This window comes from Canis lupus, chromosome 8 (genome assembly GCF_003254725.2).
Source record: "Canis lupus dingo isolate Sandy chromosome 8, ASM325472v2, whole genome shotgun sequence".
Lineage (NCBI taxonomy): Eukaryota > Metazoa > Chordata > Mammalia > Carnivora > Canidae > Canis > Canis lupus.
The window spans coordinates 16,171,402-16,198,002 of record NC_064250.1 but is presented as its reverse complement, the minus strand read 5'-3'; the positions used below and the strand labels follow the sequence as shown (position 1 = coordinate 16,198,002).

General features: G+C 35.4%; 1 protein-coding gene across 2 annotated transcripts in view; it reads right to left on the bottom strand.

The window, feature by feature from the left end:
- TTC6 (tetratricopeptide repeat domain 6) overlaps positions 1–26,601 on the bottom strand; it is a 172,802-nt gene that overhangs the window by 118,428 nt on the left and 27,773 nt on the right. For both annotated transcript variants that reach the window (XM_035720011.2, XM_049113068.1), the window contains exon 2: positions 1,092–1,178. In XM_035720011.2, coding sequence (XP_035575904.2) covers positions 1,092–1,178 — 87 coding nt within the window. The remainder of the gene's footprint in view (positions 1–1,091; positions 1,179–26,601) is intronic.

Genomic DNA, 26,601 nt, shown 5'->3' with positions numbered 1-26,601 from the left:
TGAAAAATGGCATCTTTTCTTATACTTCACATGAATGTAGTGAATGGTATTAAGTCAAATTCATTTATTAATGAAGAATTTATTTTTTCTACACCTGAATAATCTTGTATTTTCAGTTTAGTATATCTATTAGAAGCTGACACATCAGAGGTTTTGATATCTACCTGTAAATAGTGTTCCCTACAGGGAGCTACCCTAAATGTCAGTTTTAGGTCCAAAGCCTATGCAGGAAGGCTTCAAAATTGATGTATCCACATACTAGTGCCACACATGCTAGGTCCTGAGGTAAGAGATAACAATACAAAGCAGAAAAAGGCATAATCTCAATCCAGAAGCATTTCAAACTCTAGTAATTCAACCAGTTGTGGAAACTCTAATATTGTAAGATCTATGTCTTCTGTGAAAAGATTACATATATTTTTCTAATCAAAACATATTATCATAAAAATGAAGTATAATCTGAATTTTTATGTATGTGGACTCATATTTTCATGAATTAAAGGGGCTTGCTATTTAACAATATTTTACACATCCTTTATAAAGAAAATGATCATAGTGCTATCATTTGTTTTATGTAAATGTGGATTTCTATACACAAGAAGACATGTTCCATCCATATGGAATATGTTCCAGATTGCTCTGAATCTTGTACTTTGCCAATGATGGATAAAAGGAAGCTTTATTTCTGAAACAAACTTCTGTCACCAGCAGTCCATATTTCTCTACAGAAGTGTTCCCTTATCAATGCTTTAAACAATTTTTCTAGCTAAATAAAAAATAAGATGGTGCTTTCTTAATTAACTCTCCAACTACCTTCTAGATCTAAATGTCTAGACCAGAGGAATTATTAAAATCTTTCCATTTTGAAAAGAGTTTTAGGCCTTAGCTCAGAAGGTCTATTGTAGGCAGCAGCAGTAAGCCAAAATAGCCAAGATTCCCAATGTGATATTGGATTAGATATTCTTACAGTTAAACATACATGTAAAATAAATTAGTGGAGCTTTATTTAACTATCTAGATAACCATTCATGCAACAAGAGGCAGACTATTACTTCAATATAGGTAAGGAGGATTTTTATTAAAGACTTTACCATTTGAGGTTCCTCAAAATTTGTCTGTAATCCTTGCTCTTCTTGCACTTGAGACGTCTTGTACATTTTCCCCATTAAAGATATATCCTTGAAGAATAAAAAGAAAACATAAAATAATGTCAGTTTTTAAAATCATCAGGGTATATTATTCAGTGCTGCAAAACTCCAGTCATTTAGTAAGTGAGGAACATATAAAAGAGAAATAAAAGCTAGGTAATATTATGCAGTAAATGGAAATATAAAACAAAAGATACAACAAAAATCTTTTGTCTTATTCCAATTTCATGGCTTTTTAAATTATTGATACCTATACATATAATATCAGATTTAATAAGGCAATTAGGTAAAAGTACAGATTCTGTAAAACCTGCTACTAAATGGCTGCACAAGAAAGATACAAATCAAAACTAAAATTTAATTAACCCAAAGCAAGAAGGAATCTGGAATATATTTAAATGTTTAATAAGTATAACTGTTAGTATCATATTTATCATTACTAATGCTAATTGCTATGATAAAAATCTCATTCAGGTGAAGTGGTAAGAAGATAGCACACCACTACATCTAACAACAGGTAGAAATAAAGAGACCCAGCTCCTGCCCAAACTGTAAAATCACAGACCAGGTATCAACAGACAAGTTATTTTTCATCTCTTCATCTCAGTTTTATCATCTTTAAAATGGAGATTCAGGATGCCTGGGTGGCTCACTGGTTGAGCATCTGCCTTTGACTCAGGGCATGAACCCAGGGTCCTGGGATTGAGTCCTGTATCAGGCTCCCCAGAGGGAGCCTGCTTCTCCCTCTGCCTATGTCTCTGCCTCTCTCTGTGTGTCTCTTGTAAGTATAAATAAAATCTTTTAAAAATTAATTAATTAAATAATATGGGGATTCAATTACATGACTTTTGACAGCCCCTTTGTCCTCTAGACTTTAATAACATCAATAGCAAGATATAAACATTCATTGTACTTTAAAACACTACTTTTTCTTTGCTTCACTAAAAAGATCCAACTGAGGCCATTGGTTTCTACTTCTGCCTTTCTATCATAATATAACTATAAAATTGGACAAAATATAAGAACAACTCTTTGAGGATTGGACAAGAAACAGTGCACAACTGTAATGACTAAGAGAATGGAAACCAAAATGGTTAAAAGGCAGATATACCCAGATTTCTGCTTTTCACAATTTACAGACCACAACACAAGATGGAAGAAGACAATATGGGGCCCAGGTATCTCACTAGGTTGAAGAAATAGAAATTAGAGTAAGAAGAAGACAAAAAGGGTAGAATTTGCAAGGCATAATAAGATGGAGAGAAGGGAAGAGCATAGAAAAAGAGCTCCAGAAATCTGCAACAGGCATTTGAGTTATAGGTTGAATACCAATCTGTTCATGGAATGGTGAAACCCATGAGACCAAAGATAAACTTCCAGGAGGAAAAAAAAAAAAAACAATAACCAAGGAGCTGTAAACTGCAATTCCCAGAGTTTACACAAGGATGGGAATCATTAGCTCTCCCATCAGACATCCTGACTACATAGTATATTCATTATAAACCCCAGAAGTGTCAGACATTAGTAGTGGTTCTAAATTAGCTCTAAAGTAATGGCTTCTTAGGACTTTAACAACATTTTTAAATAATCCCCAAATATATCAAGCTGATCTTCAAGCAGCTTAACAGGCTATTAGAACAAAATCCAACACCTTTTAAAGGACGACAACAAAACCTCATATTCTACAATGTAAAATTCACAATGTTCAGTGCTTAATCAAATTTTACCAATCACATGGAAAAGCATAAATATGTGGCAGATAACCAGGAGAAAAACCATTAGAAAAAGGACCAGAAATGATAGATATGTTGTAATTAGCAGATAAGGATCTTGAAATTTCTAATATAAATATTCAAATATATAAACATATGAGGAGCAAATGTGAGACATAAAAACAGAATCAAATGGAATATCTAGATAAAACACAGTATCTGAAAGAAAAATTTCACTGAGTGGCATTAATATCAGAGAAGATATTACAGAAGAAAATATTCAGCAACTTGAAGACATAGCACTAGAAACAATGCAAAATGAATCAGAGAGAGAAACAAAAATTGAAAGAAAACTAATACTCAATCTGACATAATATTTAATTAGAGTCCCAGAAAGGGCAGTGTGAAGGGAGCAGAAAATATGTGTACAAAAAACGTCCAAAACTGTCCAAATTTGATGACAACTATAAACCCCTTGATGCAAAAATGTTCATGAATTCCAAGCAGAAACACACAAAGAACACTATGCCAAGCACATTATAATAAAAATTAAGAAAACTAGCAATAAAGAAAAAAATCTTATAAGCAACTTAAGAAACATTAAGTACAGAGAAACAAATATAATTACTAGCAACTAATTACCACAAGCCAGCACTGCAGACTTCCTATCAGAATTATGTAGGCCAGAAGACAATGAAGCAACATACTTAGAGTACCTGTACTGAAGAAAAATACTGCCCACATAAAATTCTATATCCAGCAAAAATATCTTTCAAAATTGAAGGTGAAATACTTTTTCAGCAAACAAAAGGTGAAAAAAATCCATTGCTATCAAATCTGCATTACAAGAAATGTTAAAGGAAATTCTTTAAGCAAAGGAAAATGTTATCAGATCAAAACTTAATGCACACAGTGGAAATAAATGGTAGAATGATTAAAAATGTGTAAATAAAAAAGACATTTTTCTCTTTTTAAAGATTTTTAAAAATATAATGGATGGTTTTAATAAAATTAATAATGTATTGTTTCATAACATACCTAGATATGAAATATGCATTAATGATAGCACAACAGTGGAAGATGGGAAAAGAAATATACTTTTGTAAGGTTCTTCTACCATATGTGAAATGGTATACTATTTATAGGGATAAGTTAAATATGCACATTGTAAACTCCATAGCACTCACTAAAAAAAATAAAATAAGGTGGTAATAAGCTATTAGTATATAAAAACAGCATAACAATACTAAAAAAATACAAATTAAAAGAAGGCAGGTATAGAGGGAGAAAAGACCACAAACAAATGTGACAAACAGAAACCAAATAGCAAGATAGTAAATATAAACCCAACCTTATTAATAATTACATGTAAATTGTTCTAAATACTTCAGTTAAAAGACAAAGACTGTCACTGTAGAAAAATACAAGATCCTACAATATGATTGCTATAGAAAACCTTTTTTAAGTATAAAAACACAAGGATGAAGGGAGTTATACAAACATTAATCATATGAAAACTGGAATGGCTATATTAATATCAGACAGAGAGACTTCATTTCAGAACAAGAAGTATTAGCAAGAGAAAGCATTTCATAATAACATGAGTCAAGTCCCTCAAAAGACATAAAAGTATGCACTAATGACAATGCTTCAAAGGACATTTTTTAAAACTAACAAAACTGAAAAATAGAAATAGAAAATTTCATTTTAGTTGGGAATTTCAAACAAAGACTATCTGGCTCCTGACACAAAACTTTTCATAAATACACTAACTAGGAGTGCCTGAGTGGCACAGTCAGTTAATTGTCTGACTCTTGGTTTCAGCTCAGGTCATGATCTCAGAGTCCTGGGATTGAGCCCCATGATGGGGCCTTCAAGCATCATGGAGTCTGCTTTAGAATCTCTCTCCTTCTCCCTCTGTCCTTCCCACTCTTGCTCTTCCTCCCTCACAAATAAATAATGTTTAAAAATAAATAAAATAAAATAAGTATACTAACTAAACAGTGTGAATTCTGACATCCTGCAAAAAATACTTTAAAACCTTTTAAGTTTATATCAGTAAAGTATAAAAACATGACAATAATGAACACCAAATTCATGATATTAGTTCAGATCTAAGGAGGGAGAGTTTTATTGGAAAGAAGTACAAAGGGGACCTCTACTTTACTTGCAATTTTCTATTTATTTAAACAATCTGAAGTGAATAAGACAGAAATATTAAATTTTGAAAAATCTGAGTGATGAGTACTTGTTCTACAATTGAAAATGTTCATAATAATGAATTTTCTCAACACATTTCATGTAGGTAATGTAATAATATCAAAGATGGATTAAAAATATCTTTATAAAGAAACCTATAGTTTACCTTACTTGTGAACATAAATGCCAAAATTCCAACTAAAATATTTTCAAATGAAATTAATCAGCATACTTAGAAACAATAAATCTTGACCAAGGAAATCTTTCCTGGACTGCATGAATAATTCATTCCTAGTTTATAAAATTAACAGATTAACATAGCAACTCATATGATCAACTCAATAACTGCTGAGGATAATCATCAATAAAATTAAACACCTATATCTGATTAAAAAGTAACTAGAAACAGAAAAAAAAAGCCTTACTTAACCCCACAAGAGGTATTTGCAGATTCCTGCACCAAATGTAATTCCCAAAAAACATTTGACAGATGAGGCCTGATTCAACATGAAAAGAAATACTACATGTATAAATAGGATAAGGAGAAGATCAAAATGTTACTATTTATAGATTATGTGATCATATATTTGGTGGAAAAAAGAAAATTAACTGAAAGAGAAAAACTAGCAGGCCAAAGTATATCATATAAATTCAGCAAATAAAATTTCAGACCAGCAAAAACCAGTTAAGATTTCATTCTAAACTAAAAATGAGCTACTAATATAAGCAACAAAATAAATGAATCTCAAAAAAATTATGCTAAGCAGATAAAAACAGGTTAAAATGGCATCAGAATAGCCAAAAACAGTATCTCCAAACCAACCATAAAATAAATATAAAAACAAAAATATATGAAAACTTAAAGTACGTGTCTAGTTAAAGTACAATGCCTGGGCTTTTTCAAGAACTTTTTTTTCCTATGGATCATACTTCCTGGTTTATTTGTATGTCTCATAATTGATTGTTGAAAGGCTAATAACAACCCAGAGAGCACTTATTCAATGATCACTAATGAATGTCAGTAGGAACAGTGAGTATTTTTAATGTTTCAACTTGCCCTATTCCCATACTCTGCTATCTAGCTAAGCAGTCACCTCAAAAAATAAAGATAATCAAAAACTAAAAATAACAATAAAATAACTATTTTAGTAACTTTCAGCCATGTGAGTGTGTATTTTTGTTTAGAGTCAGTCTCAGCCTATCAATAGTGATAGTATCAACTAGAAACTACTATGGGCATCCACTTGGACCCACACTTTTTGTGAAGAGCCCCAACAGACATTTCCCTGATCACAGCAGCGTTGTGGCTGGACCAACTCTATGGTTCTTATTATGACTACTAGATGTACCTCAGCAACAACTATCAGGGTAATCTGAAAAAGCAAAGCAAAGTTTATTACTTATGAGTTCTACAGGGTACATGGCATGCCCAAAAGCACACAGTGAGTTTGGTGGGGTGGGGATGGGGTGGGGGTGCAAGGGAGGGGAGTGAACACATGGACTTAGGGTTCTGAATTTATTGGAGTTGAGGGTGGGATGTCTCATGTTTTAGCAGGTTCACTCTTTATTGGTGAGTTTCAAATGTAAGTGTGGGAATTAAAGCACAGGAAGGAAAATGCAAGCAGTCAGTCAAATGGCTATCTAGGCAACCAGAATTTCCCCCCCAAAAAAAGAACGTTTAGAGAACAGCAGCCTGGCTCTTTATCTAGCTGTGTAGTTAGCAATGTGTTTATTCAAGATGGATGTCTTTGAAATGAAAGCCTCAGCAATCAAAAGCTTAATGTCAGGCACTTACATTACAATCAAAAAAGCTAATTGTCAGGTGCCTACACTACATTGATGTGCACACCATGGGCTGTACACATGCTCAGAAAAGACTAGAAGCCCTAAGTTTTCACCTCTGACTGACACTGAGGCTCTAGGCAAGCTGGAAGTTAGGACTAATGCAGGGTTGTAAATTGTTTGCCTGAGTGCTGAGATATGTCCCAATACACAAAAGAACCCCTCAGCAAAACTCTGAGAGACACTGGCTCCAGGCATTCAAGAAAATCTATATTCAATCATTACCTGACCACTAAGCTAACCAAGCAGAGACTTTGGTGGCCACACACAACAAAGAATACAAACTTTACAAAATTAGTTCAAGGAAGTCACTAATTTTTTTAAGTGATAACAATAAAAACAACAGAAAACAGCGATAATAAAATCTGGAGGGAAAAAAGAGGATCTTATTTCCATAATTATCACATTATATAATTTAAAATGTTCAGTTTATAACAACAACCAAAAAATATGAAATATGCAAAGAAACAAAGCATGGCTCAACATGGGAAACAAGATGTCAATAGGAATCATCTTTTAGAAAGTCCAGAGATTGGACCTACTGCACAAATACTTTAAATCACTTTTTAAAGTATGTTTAAAAAAAACCAAAAGAAACCAGGTAAAACAAATAAGAAAAGTATAACAGTAATATCTCATCAAATAGATAATATCAATAAAGAACTAGAATTTGTGAAATGAATAAAAATTCTGGAATTGAAAAGTACATTAACTGAAATGAAAAATTCCATAAAGGTGCTCAGTAGAAAATTTGAACAGACTTAGAAGAAAAAATTAGTGAACTTGAAGATAGATCAGTTGTGGTTATCCAATTTGAAAAACAAAAAAGAAAAAAGAATGAAGAAAATTGAACAAAGCCTTAAAGACCTGTTGAACATTATCAAACAAAATGGAAGTCCTAGGGGAAGAGGAGAAGGCAGAAAGGATGCTGGAAAAAATAATGGCAGAAAACTTCCCAAAGTTGATGAATTACATTGATCTACATATCCAAGAAACTAGACACATCACAACCAAACTGTCAAACTATTAAGACAAAGAAAGAATCTTGAAAGCAGCAAGAGAAAAAAAACTCATCACATATAAGAGACCTTCAATATGATTAACAGCTGATTTCTCATCAGAAATTATCATGGCTAAAAGGCAGTAGGATGACATATTTGGAGTGCTAAAAGAAAAAACTGTCAACTAAGAATTCTAAATCCAGCAAAAGTATCCTCCAAAAATGATGGAGGAATAAAGACAATCTAAAATAAACAAAACTGAGAGGATTTGTCACTATGATAATTGCCCTACAAGAAACACATATCAATGTGGCTGTTTATTTTTAAATATTTAGAATACAAAGTGATTTTATTTAGTATGTATGTATGTATGTATGTATCTAAGAGAGAGGGAATGAGCTTGAGCAGGGGAAAAGGCAAAGAGAGAAGGAGAAGCAGACTCCTCATCAAGCAGAGAGCCCAACATGGGGCCAGATCCCAGGACCCCAGGATCATGACCTGAGCCAGAGGTAGCCACTTAACCAACTGAGTCTTCCAGGCAAAATGAAGGGACTAAATAATAACTCAAATACACATGAAAAATAAAGGGCACTGGTAAAAATAACTGGATAGGCAAATATAAAAGACAATACTGAATTTTTTGTTCAAAATTCTTTTTTTTCTCTCCTATCTGATTTAAAGGACACATGCATAAAGCAATAATTATAAATACACTTTGATGGATACATAATATATAAACATGTAATGTGTATGACAATAGCATTGCAAAGAGAGGAACAACAGAGCTATACAGAAGCAAGCAAAATGTTTGTATGTTATTGAAATTAAGTTGGTATGAATCTGAATCAGAACCCGATTGTTATAAATTAAGATGGGAATTGTAATCCCAAATGTAACCACTAAGAAAATAAGTAAAAATATATATAGTAAAATAAAAAAGGATATCAAATGTTACAAAAAGAAACCTACAGCTATTCATGCTTTTCATTAATCAATATTTCAGAAAACCATACCATGGGTAAAGAAGAAAATGCCACTAACAGTGAAATAGAGGTTCCATAGTGAATGCCTACTGGAACCAGGAAATGAGATTCAGAGCTAGGTAAGTCAATCTACTCAATAGATGGTGCTCTGGAAAAGTAAGTAGGGTAAAACTATCCACAAACTCATTCAGTTCATAAACATCTACATTTATTTAGTGCATGAGTAAAGAGAAGAGGACAACTTTTTTAAGATTTATTTATTTGAGAGGGAGAAAATGAATGCGGTGGGGTGGGGGGAGCGAAAGAGAGGGACAAGCAGAATACCTGCTGAGCAGGGACCCCAACTAGGGACTCAGTCCCAGGACCCTGAGATCATGACCTGAACTAAAGTCAGATGCTTAACAAACTGACCCACTCAGGTGCCCCAAGAGAAGAGGACAACTTAATGCCTATGAAAAACCACTGCAGAATAAGGAAAGTGGCAACACTCTGAAACCTCAAAGGAAGAAGTTTGTTTTTTAAAAGATTTTATTTATTTATTCATGAGAGACACACAGAGAGAGGCAGAGACATAGGCAGAGGGAGAAGCAGACCCCTCACAGGGAGCCAGATGTGGGACTCAATTCCGGGATCCTGGGATCATGCCCTGAGCCAAAGGCAGATGTTCAACTGCTGAGCTACCCAGGCATCCCTCAAAGGAAGAAGTTTTAATAAATTGTGTGATATGTTCAAAAGATGAAAGATATGAATTCTATCAAAACATAGAAATTCATGGGGATCCCTGGGTGGCTCAATGGTTTAGCGCCTGCCTTTGGCCCAGGTCATGATCCTGGAGTCCCGGGATCGAGTCCCACGTCGGGCTCCCTGCATGGGGCCTGCTTCTCCCTCTGCCTGTGTCTCTGCCTCTCTCTCTGTGTCTTTCATGAATAAATAAATAACATCTTTAAAAAAAATACAGAAATTCATGCAGAGTAAAGAGAATGAGTTGAAAAACAGCAAGGTGAAAATGAAACAAACTAAATGAAATAGTAAGGCCTGAAGGAAAATAAACTATGATAATATTAAAATACTTAAATACATATTTAAAAGCAGAGTTTTTGTTTTTTTCTAAATGCTAGTTCTCATTACTTTTTTAAGTAATCTTTACACCCACCATGGGGCTCAAACTTGGCCTCAAGATCAAGAGTCCTGTGCTCTACCAACTGAGCCAGCCAGACACCCCAAAAGCAGAGTTTTTAATATACTACTAGAGAAAAGTAAGTAAGAAGTTAGAGGAAAAATAATACTCTTCCAAAATATCAAGGTAAATGACCAAAGACAGTAGGTGAGAAGCAACAAGAAGATAGTGGTAAAATCAAAGAGAGAAAAAGGAGAGACAATATGAGGATAACTGATGTTCCAAAGATAAAAGTAAATTAAATACAAGCAAAAGTTTGTAGCTTATTAGAAAAATGACTTAATTGATTCACCAAAAAAAAACTGTAGGTAAATTAAAAGGTTTGCATTACTATGTTCTATTAAAAAAAATCAGTGAAAGTAAAAGCATACCTAAACATAATCTGTAAAATATTTCATTAGAAATATAGCTGATATCTAAGTTTGTATCCGAAAAAAAGGTATTTTGGCATATTCTGGAAACAAACAATAATCTGGTAGGCAGAAGTGGATGGTCAATTTGGGCAGAAAATGCAAGAAGCATTTCAGGCAGACAACAGTGGGAAGGTAGGGTGAATTAGGAAGACAGCAGAATCTGTTTTAAGCACTGGCCCCTAGTCCTAAGAAGTTTCTACAGGAAGAAGTTGAAGGAACATTTTTCACAGGTGACTCCATGAGGCCAATAAACACACAAGGAACTTCTTGATACACTACAGAGTGAACAGGGACATCCTCCCCTCTTGGCTCAGAACTCTGCATTATGCAATCTCCTTTGCAGTGGGGATCACATATATACCCCACTTAAAAAACATACCACCCATGTACTTACCTTCTGGAAAAATTATTTGAAGATGCAATTAAGAGCTCAAAAATGAAAAATTAAATTATAAAAAATAAATAAGTAAAGGTGGTTTACAATGACCCAATTTAAACATAAGTAATAGTCTAAATAATTTTAAAGTGACTCACAAAACTAAGTGCGAATGTCAGGAATTATGTTTCAAAAGACAAGTAAACTGGGATGCCTGCATGGCGCAGTGGTTAAACATCTGCCTTGGGTTCAGGGCGTGATTCCCGAGTCCTGCATCAGGTTCCTTGCATGGAGCCTGCTTCTTCTCCCTCTGCCTGTCTCTGCCTGTGTGTGTGTGTGTGTGTGTGTGTGTGTGTGTGTGTCATGAATGAACAAATAAATCTTTAAAAAAAAAAAAAAGATAAGTAAACTACTAAAACTGATCCAAGAAAAAGTAGAAAACTTGATCAGACCTAAAACAAATAGAAAGATTGCATCAGTAATCCAAAACATCCTCGCAAAGAAAAGTCCAGGACCAGATGGCTTCCCTGGTGAATTCTACCAAATATTTAAAGGAAAAATGAATATCAATCCTTCTCAAACTTTTCCAAAATATAAAAGAAGAGGGAATACTTCCTAACTAATTCTGTGAGGCCGGCATAACTAATACCAAAGCCAGATAAAGACATTGCAAGAAAAGAAAACTATAGACCATTTTCCTTATGAATAGATCCAAAAATTCTAAATAAAGTACTAGTAAACTGAACTAGCAGCAAACTCTAATGATACAACCAAGTAAATTTTATAAGTCAAAAAAAAAGAGAAACATATCATCTCCATGGTAGTCTCAAATGAAAATCACATGGAAGACAGTATGATAAGTTGGTTGAGCATACATGCTCTATAGTTTGGATTCAAATCTTGACTCTGTTCCTTTATGGCAGACTTGAACAAGTTACTTAATGTCTCTGGCCTCAGTTTTGTAAAATGAGGATAACAATACCTTTTATATTTATGGTAAGGAATAAATGAGATTACACACTAATATAGAAAATATCTGTATATAATAATAGCTATTATTCACATGAAAAAAAAACAAAATAAGGATGCCAATTGTCACCATAATCCTTTGACATTATACTAGAAATTCTAGATATGAAACACAAATAAAACATATAACTATAAAAAATAATTTGACCAAATTACTGTTATTTAAAGAGGCTATCACTAGAAACCCCTAAAGAATGCCTAGAAATCCCAAAAGAATCTATTGCAAAAGTATTAGAAATAATGTTACTTAGCAGTATTAACAAAAAAAAATTTAGGAAATGAGGAAAGGGGCATGCCTGGTTGGCTCAGTCAGTGAAGCATATGACTCTGGATCTCAGGGTCATGAGTTCAAGCCCCACATTGGGCATGGAGTTTACTTAAAAAAGAAAAAAAAATGAGAAAAGGAACAAAAACACAAAAACAAAAACAAAAAAAATAAATAATAAACTACCAAAACTGTGTCTTAAGAAATGTGAGGAAAACTCAAAAACTTTACTAAGATACAAAAATTGATTTGAATCAGAAATCCTGGATTTGGGACTAAGAAGAAAATCAAAGAAAATTTTTAAAAGAAAAAAAATGACAGCAGTCCCTTCTTATCCATAGGGAATATGATCCAAGATGCCTGAAACCATGGATAGTACCAAACTCTATATATATTGTTTTTTTTCCTATACAGACATACCTCTGATAAAGCTTAATTTCTAAATTAGGGACAATAAGATATTACCAACAATAACTAATACTAAAATGGAATGATTATAACAATATACTGCAATAAAAGTCATATGGATATGGTCCTTCTCTGTGTCAAAATATCTTACTATACTGTACTTGCCTTCTTTCGATATGAGATGATAAAACATCTATGTGATAAGGTGAAATGGGGTGAACAACGCAGGCATTGTGACGTAGCACTAGGCTACTACTGACCTTCTGACAATATGTCTAAGGAGGATCATCTGTTTCCGGACTGTGCTTGATCACAGATAACTAGAACCACAGAAAGCACCATGGATAAGGGGGAACTACTGTTGTCTTTTGCCTAACATGCATGATTAATTCTATCTTGTCTCCCTGGGTCAGAAGCTATAATGAGTAATATAGCTCTACGTCTCTCACACGGCCTGGCACAGTGTTGAACAAATTTAAAGACTTGAAAATTTCTAAAGCCATGAGTGGTCTAGCTCGTCAATCTCGGATACATTTTTCATGTGTTTCACAAAGCAGTTTCCACCTCTGATATCTAGCTTAGAATCCAGAATGTCAGAGCTGGAAGAAACCTGAGATCAATGAAGTCTGAAGGAAGCCCCAATTTCAGCCACTGAAACCAGAGCTTTGAGCCCCAAAGTATGCTGTGTAGTACCGAAAACAAACTAAGTCCATGGTCTTTCCCCTAAATGGTTTCAAGCAGACGGACCAGCAACAGAAGCAGTAGTGTTCCTCTGACCTGTTAGGCAGACCCAGTATTTTTTCAGTCATCTTCAAAGGAAGAAGTGGGGAGAGTATCCCCCCATTCTTCCTCATGTAATCAAGGTTCTCCCCAAAAGACACTGGCTGCAAAGATGTGGACAAAAACAGTGTTTTTTTTTAAACATGTACCCTTTTATGATTTCATCAGCACTTACTCAAGGTGCCCTGCCTTTAAATAAATTATGAAGTTCAAATTTCAGAAAGAAGGAAAGACATTTTTATGGCCCTAAACAAATACTTGTCCACACAGGTTATTCTCCTGAGAAACTGCCCCGAATTGCATTGACTTTTTCTTGCTTCCCGCAGGCAAAACCCTGCCGGCATTGGCCTGTAGAATCCTGCTTACAGGCCCAAGAATGTGTCAGGGCTGCTTTGCAATCACTCTCAACCACATCGGACTTTTTTAAAAAACATTTTATATGATTGTTCTGGATGGCTGGACCCTGTATTCAGTAAACTGTCAATCCTAAAAAATATGATAAAAAAAAAACAGAACTTGAATGGCTGCCATATAAATTTAAATATCAAAATTGCTACAGACACTATCTACAACTAAATATGCTAATATCTTTTCCACAAAGTCCTAACAGAATACAGTCCATTACTTAGGCCTATTTTAAAAAATAAACAACCTACAAATATTTCCAAAATCACTGTTTCAGGTGGATTTTCACTTTTTATATCACTTTTCTGATAGGTTCCCTATATCATAAAACTGTATACAACTTTAGGAAAAAAAATTACTGAAGCATTCATGAAAAGCTTATTTAATCCAGGTCATCTAAGACAGATGCAATCAAAAAAAATATTTCCAGAATATAATGAAGCCTGCGGTCGAGCAATACACTACACTTTACTCCTCAACATTATACCAAGGAAGGCAACACAAATCTAGGCTTTTCCTTTCAGAAACTTATAGATAAATTTGAGTGAATAGTCCTGCTTCTAGGTTATGGTATCTACCATACCAGATATAATATTCCTTTGAATTAAGCACTATTTAGTGAGTTAGGATCAGCTATGTGACCACCATTGTGCTATAGTGTTTTAGGGCCAGGAATCTAAGAGAAATATAAGACAAAGTTATTTTCCTCAAGAAGTTTACAATCTAATTAGGGAAATTAAAATAACAGTCTAGAAATAAGGTTTTAATACAAAGCAATGTATTCAAGCAAGCTTAATTATTATGTGCAAGAAAGCTCCAAGTTCAACAGGGATTCAGTTTATAAAGAGAGAGGAGTACAAGCATATAAATATCAGAATATGCACCACTTTGAATTATACCACTGAAAAATAAATTTGGGGAAGAGATGGATTGATTCTTGGAGAGAAAGAGGGAAGGAAGAACAGTGGTTCTCATTTTGTATCCTAATATAAGATAGATAGATAGATAGATGATAGATAGATAGATAGATAGATAGATAGATAGATAGATAGATAATGGAATGTTATTCAGCAAAAAAAATGAAATTTTTTTGTTTGCAATGTGGATAGAGTAGAGCTAGAGAGTATAATACTAAGCAAAATAAGTCAGTCAGAAAAAGACAAATACCATATGATCTCACTCATATGTGGAATTTAAGAAACAAAACAAAGAGAAAAACCGAGAGAGAGAGAGAAAAGAAAGAAACAGACTCTTAATTATAGAAAACAAACTGATGATTACCAGAGGGGAGGTGGGTGGGAAGATGGGTGAAATAGGTGATGGGGATTCAAGAGGGCACTTACTGTGATGAGCACCAGATGATATATGGAAGTGTTGAATCAGTATATTGTACCCCTGAAACTAATATAGCACCATATGTTAACTAACTGGAATTAAAATAAAAACTTTTTAAAAAGACACATCCAATGAACCATCGCTACAGTAGTTGTGAAAACTATTGAATCATAGAGAAATAAAGAGCTTGCTAGAAGCAGAAGAAGCCCACACCAAGAAATGGCTCTTTGTCCTATTATTAAACATAGCCAATGAAGGAAATTCTTTAAGTCCCCTAACACAAATCTATAAGTAATAACATCTAACCTATGTTTATATTTTAGGCAATATACACATATTGTCACTAGTTGAGATGAAGAAGCACTAATAAAAAGCTCTCACTTATTCCTTCTCCACACTAAATTCCAGCTCCTCCAAAATTTTCTTGTATGGATCTGGGAATAGAAATGATAAATTTTCAGAAGAACCTAGAAGAATATTCTTAAAGCCTCCTATCTCACACATGATTTAATAACATAAATAAATATTTCAATAATAAAATTCAAGCCTCCAAGAATAAGCATATTTTAATTTATATAATTCAGCCAATATTTATTTAAAGAATGACTTGTAAGTCCAAGGAATTATGCAAGGTGATGTGAGGGATAAAAAGGCACAAGATAAATAATCTTGCCTCCAGGTTATTTATGATCTGATAAGACAGATTCAGCATTCATTTTATCCATCCTACTAAAAATAGAAAGACAAGACTTGATTCTGATCACTTTGGTATTCACAGCCTGGACAAATCTATATATTGGTGTGTACATAAATAAAAATAATACATGACATAAAAGACAAAGAAAGTAAATTTGCACCATGGAGTTGGAGTGAGGAGAGGGCAGATTAAATAGATTTAAAATAGTAGACAGTATTTTCATAAAATAGGCCTTAAAAGTAGGAGTTATAATTACCCAGTAGATTCAGAGGGCATTTCATGTGGAGAAAGACTATTTGGCCAGATTTCCAAGTCCTTTCTCTTCCCCCGGGGTAGGCACACACATACCATTAACTGCAGATAGGCAAGGTGAGGATGAAAAGTATCTTCATATCTGTCCCTTCACTCCTTACACCCAGGCCAGCTTCCAAGGGGTGAACACTATGGTTGTGTATACTTTTTTCTCTAAAATAGCTGTACTGACAGTCAGATTCCAATTTCAAGGGAAATCACTCTATTCATTTGGTTTATATGAAGTTGTGAGAACTCATACCACATTAACTATGTCCTTAATTTCCCTCCTCTCACTTTGCTAATTTCTGAGGCAACAAAGTTCATCTCTGACCTGGCCAGGTCATCAAGTTATTTGATCAACGTTCTCAGTTGGGAGCATCAGAGACAGACTCTTTTCCTGTAGGTGCCATTGAAAGTCTGGCAAGATTCATATAAGCAGTGTGAGAAACCAAAGAAGTCACAGGATCAAGAAGCAGGAAGCATCATAAAAATATTATAGCAAGAATAGACTTGCCAGCCCTCCTCATGACACAGTGGCTCAGAAAGAATCCTTACAATCTCTATCTTAAGCAGAGATGATATGTTCAGGACATTTAAAAGTATAATGTGACACACAGTGGCTGGTGTGTCAAATCATACTAATGGCCTCAATTCTTCACCTCTCACTCTATCCACACATTTTGCTAGGTAATCTTTCAGTTTTCCCATCAAGAGCAAAATATATTTTCCTATCTCTTGACTCTAAATTCATCTATGTGACCTGCTTTGGCCAATAAAATGAGGCAGAAGTAAAGATAAGCCAATTCTGAATTTAGGGCTCAAGAGCTCTTGCATGTTGCTGTCTTGAGCTTCTGCTATCACTACAACAAAGGTATGCTTGGGGGCGCCTGGGTGGCTCAACCAGTTGAACATCTGACTTGGTTTCAGCTCAGTCCTGGGATGAAGTCCCCCAATAGGCTCTGCACTTAGTGAGGGATGCTTAAGATTCTCTCCCTCTGTCCCTCTCCCCACTCACAAGCTCACTCTCTCTCCCCCTTTCCCTAAAATAAATAGATTTTTTTAAAAAAAAGTATTCCTTGTCAAACCAATGGTTCCACAGTGAAAACACACATGGAAGAGCCTGGTCTATATGTTGGTTCCAGAGGGCAGACCCATGGAATAGAGCTTTCCTAGCTAAAGTCTCCAGTGAAGCCAATGACACATAAACAAACCAACTGACCCACAGACATTTGCAAGCCCAGCCTAAATCAGCTGATTTTAGTCAATCCACAAATGTGAGAACTATAATAATATTGTCCTAAGCATTGGATTTTGGGTTTTGTTACACAGCATTAGCTGACTGATACATAAAATGCCATTAGATGGTGAGGGAAAAGTGTCAGGCTAGTAAGGTCAAATCATAAAAAAACCCCATGTTTTGGAGTTGGACTCTATCCTGTGGTTAGTAAAGAGCCAACCAAAATTTTAATGAGAAAATAACATATTACAAGTGTTTGGGGAACAAATTTTTGTGAGAGTAAGAACTAGGAGTTGTTCCTGAAAATAATGAAATGATTCAAGTGAAAGTTGATGAAGGTTACATTACATTTAAGGTACAGTCAGTACAAATAAGGATAATGTTTAAAAGAATATTCCTTATCAGGGCACCTGGGTGGCTCAGTCAGTTAAACATTTGACTTTTGATTTTGGCTCAGGTCATCATCTTGAGGTCCTGGGACTGAGCTAGCAGCACATTGGACTTCGCACTGGACATGGAAGCTGCTTGGGATTCTCTCTCTATCTCTATCTCTCTGCCCCTGCCCCTGCTCATGTGTTCGTTCTCTCTCTCTCTCTCTCTCTCTCTCAAAAAAAATATATATTCCTTATTAATTCTCATTCTCCATTCCTTAGGGCTATTATTACAAATCAAAGGAAAAGATTAATAAAAGTAACCCTCAAGTTTTTGAAATATAAGTACCCACATCTTTAGTCTAAATGGGATTTGGATATTTTTGGACATGTCTGGCAAAATCTAGTGGGATATACTTCCCAAAATCTCATTTGCATGATGTGAATATGGAGAATGAAAAAAAGAAAACAAACCCAAGGAATGAAAGAGCTAGGCATAATGCATAGAACCCCAAAAGAAAGTCCTGGTCTTCTGAGAGACGTGACAATTCTGTCAATCAGATTTGTCTTCTGATCCAGCCCAGTGGGACTTATGTCTGATGCATAGTAGGTATGTGATGGGGGGCAGGGAAGGTGCACCAGAAAATGAGGATGGGTGCTACTAAGTAAATAATGAAAGAATTACCTAACTTAACATCCTACTAAGGGTTGAAGAAGAGTCCTCCTCCTCCAACCTAGTCATCCTGGATTAATCAGGGCTGTGTATTGAGGAGACCCAGTGCCTGGGACCCATGATATTCTAAAGCCCTACAAAGATGTTTTCATTTTAATTCTTTTAAAATCAGGAGAAAATAATAAATGTAATAATGATGAACATGTAATCATGAATTCAGCTTTTAATATTTTTTATGGCATAAGAATCCCCAAAGACAAAAGTATGTAGGATCTACAAAAGTCATAACGCAGCTCTGGTGCCACCACAGTGTAATTTTGGAACACTGAAAGCTCTGAGCTGTGATGGAGATTACCAGGATGAGGATTGGGTAATTGTCCTTTCCTCACCTACCCTTGCAGAAGACATGAGTAGTAAGTCACAAGGCAAGAGGTAAACAAGGAATTTAGCAGATTAAGAGGCAAAGGAGTTTGGGGCATCTTTCCTTAATTCCTCTCCCCTCCTCTCCTAAGGGAGCCTCTGCCCCACAACAAGGCATCCTATGAGCAGTATGACAAGAGAGCCGCCACCTGAGAGAAGCAAGAAATCTGCCCAATGGCTTGAGCAGTCACTCTCCCTGCACTGCTCAAGAAAATGGCTGTGTGGTACTAGGCACTGGAGGATTAAGACTCTTTAAATCAGTGGTTTTCAACTTTTTTAAAGCAGGGTCCTTTTGCCAAACAAATTCATGTTTGGAGCTTCAGCCTTTATAAAGTAGATCAATAGGAAATGGTGCAGTAAAGTAAGGGTTGATGGGAGGACCACTGCCCTGCCCACTCATGCCTTCTCCCCACTTCACACGACCCCAGGGTTTTCTGGAATACTGGAAATTACTGCTTGTACTAAGTTAATAATATCTAAGAACTAATTAACATTTGGAACTCACTTCATTTGTAAATTGCTTTGTAATCTTATGTTCATTTAGCTCCTAGAGATTCAACTATTATGTGGGGGGAAAGGGGAAGAAAAAGAAATAATCTATTTAAACCAAGACTTTGGAGTGTACATGAGATAACAAGCTTGACTCACTGCTACCTAGGTCAATCTCAGTTGCTGAGGCAGGCTGGGAGTATGAGTACTCCACCTAGGGAATATGATTCTAGTTTTAGGGTATTATACAGCCCCAAACATTAACCAGTCAGCTCATTTTGGGTTCAGCCTAGCTCCCCCAGGCTTGCCTGGAGACCATGTAGGTGCCTCACATGGTCTCTTTGCCTTTGAGATATTCAAGGATAATTTGACTTTTCTTCATTTTCAACTTCTGTCCTGATTTGGGAACCTGGTCCCCTCATAAGATAAAACTTCACATTAACTTTCATCATGGCAATTCTTTGATTTTCAGATGGTCAATTGTGGCACAAATGCCACTGTTTTCTCAAACCTTTATCTATGTTAATACCATAGGCATCATATCTGAAGTTATTAGCATAAATAATAAGGTAAAGAGGTTTTGATATATTTGATAATGAGTAAGAATTAAGAATTTAGATTAACACTTGAAATCAATTTGAAATCTTGGTAATTAATCATCATATAACTCATATTTCAAAGATAAATAAACTGTGCCATACAATTATAACTTTATGAGACTAATATCTAAATTTTAGAGTGAAAACACAGATATATTCTAAAAAAATTTCATGATTTTCCATAATCACTGCACTTTACCTACATTTCAAAAGTGAAGATGAAATAAGGACTTTTTCAGACATTTTTATTTTTATAAAAATAGAAAGCCAAGATAACCAAACCAAAAACACCTCCACCAGTGGCTCCATCACTTCACATACACTTTCAAATAACAATGCCCATGGTCTTTATGTTCTCTCTTTTATTCAAAAGAAGAAAATATGATCACATAAAATGACTGACATACTTTCACAACACAGCATAAATCAAGAGTTGGCAAACGATGACCTACCAACTAAATCTATCAAGCCACCTGTTTTAGTTTGCCCATGAACTAAAAATGTCTTTTACATTTTTCAGTGGTTTTTTTAAAGATCAAAAGAATAATAATGTTTCATAACAAGTGAGAATTATATGAAATTCAAATTTCAGCACTCATTAATAACATTTTGAATTTAATCAATAAATATTTGTGGAAATTTGTCTTCTCTCATTATATAAGTACCACATACTATCCTTGATTTTGCCTCTTGGCTCACAAAGCTTAAACTATTTATTATCTAGTCCTTCACAGAAAAAGTTTGGTAGCCCCAGATGTAAATGACAGATAAGTAATAAGAAATCACCACTCTGGGAAAAATGCATCACTAAAGAAGACCAAAGGAATGAATTTTTCACTCTGGAATTTCAGGCAAAGCAACTACTGTTAAGAGTTGGTGCACATCCAGCAAAGGATACAGTCAACAAAACTCAAAGACAGCCTACAGAATGGGAGAAGATATTTGCAAATGACATATCAGATAAAGGGCTAGTTTCCAAGATCTATAAAGAACTTATTAAACTCAACACCAAAGAAACAAACAATCCAATCATGAAATGGGCAAAAGACATGAACAGAAATCTCACAGAGGAAGACAAAGACATGGCCAACATGAACATGAGAAAATGCTCTGCATCACTTGCCATCAGGGAAATACAAATCAAAACCACAATGAGATACCACCTCACACCAGTGAGAATGGGGAAAATTAACAAGGCAGGAAACAACAAATGTTGGAGAGGATGCGGAGAAAAGGGAACCCTCATACACTGTTGGTGGGAATGTGAACTGGTGCAGCCACTCTGGAAAACTGTGTGGAGGTTCCTCAAACAGTTAAAAATAGACCTGCCCTACGACCCAGCAATTGCACTGTTGGGGATTTACCCCAAAGATACAAATGCAATGAAACGCCGGGACACCTGCACCCCGATGTTTATAGCAGCAATGGCCACGATAGCCAAACTGTGGAAGGAGCCTCGGTGTCCAACAAAAGATGAATGGATAAAGAAGATGTGGTTTATGTATACAATGGAATATTACTCAGCTATTAGAAATGACAAATACCCACCATTTGCTTCAACGTGGATGGAACTGGAGGGTATTATGCTGAGTGAAGTAAGACAGTCGGAGAAGGACAAACATTATATGTTCTCATTCATTTGGGGAATATAAATAATAGTGAAAGGGAATATAAGGGAAGGGGGAAGAAATGTGTGGGAAATATCAGAAAGGGAGACAGAACGTAAAGACTGCTAACTCTGGGAAACGAACTAGGGGTGGTAGAAGGGGAGGAGGGCGGGGGGTGGGAGTGAATGGGTGACGGGCACTGGGGGTTATTCTGTATGTTAGCAAATTGAACACCAATAAAAAATAAATTTAAAAAAAAAGAGTTGGTGCACATCACAGAAAGAAATCAGACTATTTCCTTATGTAGAGTTACATGGGTTACACCGATTTTATCACCTCATTACATACCATATTGTCTGAAAAATAAGATAAAGTGGGATCTCTTCTCAAAATTAAGTTCATTGAAAAATTTAAGCCTAAGAATTCAACAACCATTATATTTTATTCTTCCACTTTAACTTAACAAAATTTTTATTAGTGAAAATAATATTTTACAAAATTAATATCTATGAAAAATCTACTTACTTACAGGTAATGTCTTATATAATTTTCAATTTATGAAGCATACCAATAAACTTTGTATTTTTCTTTGTAAATTGTTCAAATCATTCATATTGGAAGAGTTTCCCAAATACACCAGGCCCTTTCTTGCCTCAGCATCCTTATTTATGCTGTTCCTCCATCAGGAATTCTCTTCTCAAATACCTTCCTGCAATAGTTTTCTCCAGGTAGCATGGGTAGATAAGTAAGATCTTTTGGAGTTTGGGGTGGGGGTAGGAGAAGGGTTCTTTTATTATTATTATTATTAGATAGCTTCCAAACTTTCTAAACCTTTTGAAAACTTCTTTTTTACTGAAATGCCTCTCCTTGATCAGTCACTCAGAATTCATTGTCCCTACAATGTATTCTATGTATTATTTACACTACTCTATCCAACTGGAATATTATTTTAGAATCATCCACCTAGTTCTTTAGATTTTAAGAAGCTGCTTATCACCTGGTGTTCCTCATCTCTGAAATGGCATTGTCAAGGTGCAAATGCCAAAAAGGAGAAGCAATCTTTGACTCCTCTTCCTTCCTTCACCACCCAAATCCAATTCATTACCAAATCCTTAAATTGCTACCTAAATATTTCTGGAACCCCCACTGTAGCTTCTTAACTATTATAAACCACAATTAATCTAACTACCTCTCACTACAGCCATTCATTTCCCACAAAACAGTCAGGAAATCCTCTCAAATCAACTGTCATAGATATACACAATCCTGACATCCTTGACTAAGTAAATTCACTTACCCATAGTCCAAGCAATCATTGCATTATGGGTTATAAAATCATATTAGAGTTTGAAGCCTGTATTTCTCACAATAAGTGTATCATAAGTGTATGATATGTACACAGTAGCTGCTCAAAGATGTTTCATGATTGCATTAATGCCGTGCTACACCTCATTTTTGTATCCTCCAGGTTGCCAATTACTTTAAAAGAGTCCATTTTTAAAAAAATAAAAATAAAAATAAAATAACAAAAAAAAAGAAAAAGTCCATTTTGGAAATTCTACACTTATCTCTATAATTTGTGGAATATCTTTTAGAATTGCCTTCAGAGACAATTTACCATCCACAAAAGAAAGATTGCCTTTCTTCTTCACACCTGGATTTTTGATACAGAGTGGTTTTACTCCCAAGTGTTCATCCCAAAAGACATTGCTTTTGGTTGTTCCAAAAAATCCAACCTGCCCCTGAAGGCTAGATAGTTGACAAAAAATAAACAAAAGAATGGACAGTGAATGCTAACAATTACTGAGTGCTTACAGTGTGCCAAGCATTGGTGAATATTTACAAACATTTCAGTTAATTCTCACAACAAACCCATGTGATAATGGTTATTATTGTTCCAATTTTATATTAAAAAAAACAACATAAAGTCTACCAAACATTCAATAAACAGTTAAAAGCTATTCTCCCCAAATTATTCCAAAAAAAGAAGAGGAAGGAAAGCTTTCAAATACACTCTAAAAAATATTACCCTGAAACCAAAACAAGTCAAAGACACTAAAAGAGAGAACATTATAAGCCAATATCTCTGATGAACATAGAAACAAAAATCCTCAACAAATATTAGCAAACTGAATTCAACAATACTTAAAAGGACCACTCATCACAATCAAGTGGGATTTATTCTGGGGATGCAAGGATGGTTCAACATTCAAAAATCAATCAACATGATATACCACATCAACAAAGTGAAGGATTAAAATCATATGATAATCTCAATAGATGCAGAAAAAGTATTTGACAAAATTCAGCATCCTTTCATGATTAAAAACCCAACAAAGTAGATTTTTTAAAAGATTTTACTTATTTATTCATGAGAGACACACAGAAAGAGAGGCAGAGACTCAGGCAGAGGGAGAAGCAGGCTCCATGCAGGGAGCCCAACATGGGACTCGATCCTGGGACTCCAGGATCACGCCCTGAGCCAAAGGCAGATGCTTAACCACTGAGCCACCCAGGTGTCCAAACAAAGTAGATTTAGAGAGAACATACTTCAACATAAGAGAGGTCATAAATGAAAGACCCATAACTAATATCACATGCAGTGGTTAAAATCTGAAAGCTTATCCTCTAACATCAAGAACAAAGATGTCCACCCTTGCCACTTTCATTGAATGTAGTACTGGAGGTCCTAGACACAGCAATCAGAGAAGAAAATATAAAAGACATCCATATTGGTAAGGAAGAAGTAAAACTGTCACTATTTACAGATGACATGATACTCTACATAGAAAACACGAAAAACTCCACCAAAAAAAAACTATTAGAAGTAATAAATTCAGTAAAGTTGCAAGATACAAAATTAATACACAAAAATTGGTTGCATTAGGATACACTAATACTGAAGCAGCAGAAAGAGAAGTTAAGAAAACAATTCCATTTACAACTGCACCAAAAATAATAAAATACTCAGGAAGAAACTTAACCAAGGAAGTGAAAGACCTGTGCTCTGAAAACACTGATAAAAATATTGAAGACAACATAAACAAATGGAAAGACATTCCATGCTCATGAATAGGAAAGTCAACATTGTTAAAAATATCTATACTCCCCTAAGAGATCAGACGTTGGGAAGATCATGGAATAGGAGGTCCCTAAACTCACCTCATCCCACAGATACAACTAGATAACACTCAACATCAGCATAAATAACCCAGAAAATAAACTGTATACTGGCAAAACAAACTCTAAAGGTAGAGCTAAAGGTAGAGAAGAGGCCACATTGAAGAATTTAAGAAGGGCAGATGCAGTTTGGGAGTAAAACCATGGCTATCTGTGGGGTGGAAAGAACCAGTGGTGTGGAGAAGGATGAAAAACAAACTTTCACACTAGGGAGACTGTGAAGAATAAGAATCCCCATAACATTTTACTTCGATTCTGGAAAAGCCCAGAAGCCTTAGGAAGTGGAGGCCCCACCCTTAAAGAGACAGAATGTTACACAGCCCTTGCTGTGTAACATTTATGTGTAACATTTATGTGTAACAGCATAAAACCAGCAGTTTAAAATGTCAGGCAGAAGACAAGAGGGAGAGTGATTTACTCATATCATAGTGTGGCCAAGAGAGGCGAGGATCACAGAGAGAGCCCTCCAGGAACACAGGAGCTGGCATGCACCATTTCCCTCCCCTGCCTCCCAGTACAAATACAGGGCCACTGCAGAAAGCAGTGCAATGCCAACACTTGCTACTTAACTTGCTTGCACCAAGCCCTGACTCTCCCTCCCCAACTTCAGGATATCCATCCTTCCAAGTCATACTTACCTCAGTACTGACACTGTGGGCCCCTTCCCCCAAAATACCAATGCAAACCCCACCAACATCTAGTCTCCCCACCTTGTGACTTGCAGGACGTCAGTTCTGGCATTGGCAGTGGTGGCAAGTCTCAAGCAGACCAGCACATATTTATTAAAACACAACCTACTCCTGCTGGGGACCAAACTCTGCCCCCAACAGTAAAAAGAGCCGCTGCAGAAAACTAGACTGAAGGAAAAAGAGGCCAGGACTCAATAGCAGGACACACATAACACACATAAGAGACATTCCCTGAAGCATTAGGCCCTAGGCACTGCACTGCAAGGCAATACAGGACCTCTTCTTCATAAAACCATTACCATCAATAACAAAAAAAGTAGCCTTACTTTCCTAACACACAGAAATAGACACAGAGTTAGACAAAATAAGGAAACAGAAAAATATGTCCCAAGTGAAAGAACAGGACTGAACCACAGCAACAGACCTCAGCAAAACAATACAAGTCATATGCCTGATAGAGAATTTAAAGTAATGATCATAAAGATACTCAATGGACTTGAGAAAAGAGTGGAGGACATCAGTGAAACCCTTAACAAAAGAGATAAAAAAGAACCAAAGATGAAGAACACAATAAATGGAACTAAAAATACACTCAATGGAATAAATAGCAGGCCAGATGAAACAGGGGAACAAACTAATGACCTAGAAGATAAGCAATAGGAAGTAACCAACCTGAGCAAATGAGAAAAAATTATGTAAATTGAGAACAGTCTTAGGGAATTCAGCGACTCTATCAAGCATAATAACATTTGTATTTGAGGGATCCCAGAAGAAGAAAGACAGAAAATTTATTTGAGGAAATAGTAGCTGAAAGCTTCCCTAATCCAGGGAAGAAAAACATATCCTGATCCAGAAGGCATAGAGATCCACCCCCCCGCAAAAAAAAAAATCAGCCAAAGGAGGTCCACACCAAGACATATAGTAATTAAAATGACAAAAAGTACTGATAAAGAACAAATTTTAAAAGGAACAAGAGAAAAGAAGATAATTGCATACAAGAAAAATTCCATAAAGTTTTCTGTGAATTTTTCAGCAGAAACTTTGCAGGCTAGAAGAAAGTGCCATGATATATTCGAAGTGCTGAAAAGGAAAAATCTGCAGCCAAGAATATTCAAGGCTATCATTCAGAATAGGAGAGATCAAGAGTTTCTCAGACAAATAAAAGCTAAAGGAGTTCATGACCACTCCACCACCCCTACAAGAAATATTAAGCTCTTTGAGTGGAAAGGAGAGACCATACATGAGAGTATAAGAATAAAAAACACACAAAAA